This window comes from Triticum dicoccoides, chromosome 3A, assembly GCF_002162155.2.
Source record: "Triticum dicoccoides isolate Atlit2015 ecotype Zavitan chromosome 3A, WEW_v2.0, whole genome shotgun sequence".
Classification (NCBI taxonomy): domain Eukaryota; kingdom Viridiplantae; phylum Streptophyta; class Magnoliopsida; order Poales; family Poaceae; genus Triticum; species Triticum dicoccoides.
Window position 1 is genome coordinate 516,228,177 of NC_041384.1, and position 2,886 is coordinate 516,231,062.

The window sequence follows — 2,886 nt, forward strand, 5'->3', positions numbered from 1 at the left end:
GTTTATCTATATATTCACACATGTACTAAGTTTTCGGTTAATACAATTCTAGCATGAATAATAAACATTTATCATGATATAAGGAAATATAAATAACAACTTTATTATTGTCTCTAGAGCATATTTCCTTCATTTCGAAGAAAAGGGAGACGATGAGAAGCGGTCGATGTCGCACTGAGCTTGAAAATCCGCACCAGTAATACATACTCTACAGCTATCAATATATGTACAAAGCAATGCATGCCTTTGTAACTATTTTTGGCACTATTAAACTTGAACTAGAAAATTAAGGTTTATTAATATTTCACATTCACGGTTTATACTATTAGTAATTCTCCGCCATGTTGAAAAGGTCGGGTGTGTATCTGTGTGGGGACTAGAACCATTTTTATTAAGATTGAGGTTTTCTTTTCTCCCGTTGCAATGCACGGGCAATTGTGCTAGTCTTATCAAAAGATTCAACAGTTAGGAAATTGATTTTCCCAAATTTTAAAAATAGGCAATTTACATATATCTAGAGTGAAAAAAAAATGTTCTCGATCTTTTTTCTGTCGGAGAGCCGCATTACATTCGCAACTCATGTGTTACTGAATTTATTGGGCCCCACTTATCAAAGAGGCGGTTTCTAAGGCCCAACACTCATTTTGTAGGCCTTATGTTTCGGCCCGACGAACAAGTATTTGTGGGCTCAGGCCTGCGAACCACCAAGTAGACTGGAAGTCGAGGCATGGCGGCGGAGGGAGCGGAGCTTGGTTCCCCGGCGCCGGCGCAGCCGCCGGCACCGAAGCGGCGGAAGATCGAACCGTCTCGGAGGTACCCAGCGCGCGTCTCCTCGCGCCCCTTTCAATTATCCTCAGCGTGATTGCCGCGTGCTTCCAACAACCCAATCTGATGGATATTTGCCTAATCCCTCACGATCGCGCTGCGCCGTCCTTTAGTTTTGGGAGGAAATCGCAAAGGTTCCGACCTTGGTTGTGGGGCGTGCCAGTGGTGTGGGGTGGCTACAGGTGTAGTGTTCTTTTAGGTAAAGATTCGGGACTGGGACTGGCCTGCCGACTAGCTGATCCTGTCGACGAGCATCGCTGTACGTTAGGTTTTGGTGTTCTTTGAAAGGGCCTTTGGAATGTGGCAATGTGCTTGTTTATCTATTTTCCGGCAAAAGTCTCGATATTCCCATGGGTCCTTGTTGATTGAGGCGAATATTGGGCCCTTTTGCATTTCTGTCCTGGACATATAAATTTTCAGGCAATGTTTGGTATCGTCCACAATTGAGTGAGGAAGTGGGTAATTCGATGACAGAAAGAGTAGCTCTCATGTCCCAGTGGTGAATTCTTTGGGACGATGTTCTATCACTCTTTCAATCATGGTTTGTTCATTCTATTCCTCCAAGCATGCACCATAATTGAAACCGTGGTGCAGTCAATCTCACGTTCTATAGATCCTTTGTATATAGCTATTACAAGTCATTGCGGCCATTAAATCATTGCACCAAACTAGCTATTCAGTTAGTACTTTACCTTGTGTGCCTGTATCTGGTTGTCAGTGTTTCGTTCAATGACATTATCAACCTGAATGCACTAGAAGGGTAGTACCTCATAAGTTGCCTGAATTGAGAATAACACCAACCGTGTGCGAATTGATGACTTGATGCCCTGACAGTCACCATGAAAATATTTTGTACCATACAGAAAATTGTGCATTTGATCTCTTACTCCTTACCCATTCTTTATTGCAATTCACTGTTGCTTTGCACTCACTAGTTACTAAGAGCAGCGATTTTGTTGCCGTGGACTACAGCAGCCATGCCTTGCTGCTGACTGTAATTTGTCATCACTTTACTTTCTTGTCTAGTATGGTAAATATTTGTTTGTTGTGCTTTGGAACACAGGAGCAGACCTCCTTCTCAAACTGCTATTGATAAGGACAAAGTGGTGGCATCATCCAATTCATCGGTATGCTCAAATTCCTGATACGTTGATTGGCAACTGATACCTTCTCTCCTATTTCTTGATTTATCCTAACATCCTTTCTTGATGTTAACACCACTTTTCCAGGTTTCAGGTACACCGCTAGCAAGAGTGGATCTCAACAAAGTTAGAGAGGCAAAGAGATTTGCTGTCCTTCAAGCACAGCACGAGGGATGCCTGGGAAGCTTCAAAAGCTTTGATTCTCTGTTTGGAAATTATATTGTTCCTGTTACCCCAAGTGATGACTTCTTCGAGCAAATTGCAAAGAAGTGACCCGACAAATTTGACAGCCATGAAGAGGTAGGATGATGATCCTGCTCTATCCTGCTACATGCCTCGACATTATTCCTTCTAGATCTACTAACAGAAAAATAGTGAAGATCTCAAGACAAAATGTATTTTATTTGGAAATTGAGGTTCTGTGCTTCAAATGAGAAACTGATTTTCATGCATGCCTGTAGATACCCCTACCTTGTAAGATCCCCACAGTATCAAAACGTAAAACTACTCCTTTTGCAGTGGTGTAAAAGAGTGGCATTTTGGCAAGTATTTTATACCGTCATCTTTTGTTTTTCAGTGGGACTTTTTCCCAGGCTAGGATACCCCAGTAGGCCAGTAGGATGTATATCTTCATGGGTACCATTTTATTCTTGTAGTCTTCCATTACCTAACCATCTTTCCAATTATTGATGGGGTTCTTTCTACCACTTCTTTCCTTCCAACCAGTTCAACAAATATCTTGGTATCAAAACAAGGCTAGGAAGTATGCTTGATTCTTTTTTTTTGAGGAAGCGCAGGAGAACTGCGTTTGCATTATGAGAAGGAACAGCGGCAGAGCGCTAACTGTACAGGAGGTGGCAAAGGCCACGAACAGAAGAAGAAACAAAAACTGAAGGGGGTTGCCGCATGGCGCTACTCT

The 2,886-nt window shown here is 42.3% G+C and overlaps 1 protein-coding gene across 1 annotated transcript; it reads left to right on the forward strand.

Moving 5' to 3' along the window:
- The first annotated feature begins 682 nt into the window (after positions 1-682).
- LOC119271886 lies at positions 683-2,529 on the forward strand. Its single transcript, XM_037553535.1, has 3 exons — positions 683-813; positions 1,889-1,952; positions 2,055-2,529. Exons 1-3 carry the CDS (start codon positions 728-730, stop codon positions 2,238-2,240), a joined length of 336 nt encoding a protein of 111 aa, XP_037409432.1. The 5' UTR covers positions 683-727; the 3' UTR covers positions 2,241-2,529.
- The last annotated feature ends 357 nt before the right edge of the window (positions 2,530-2,886 follow it).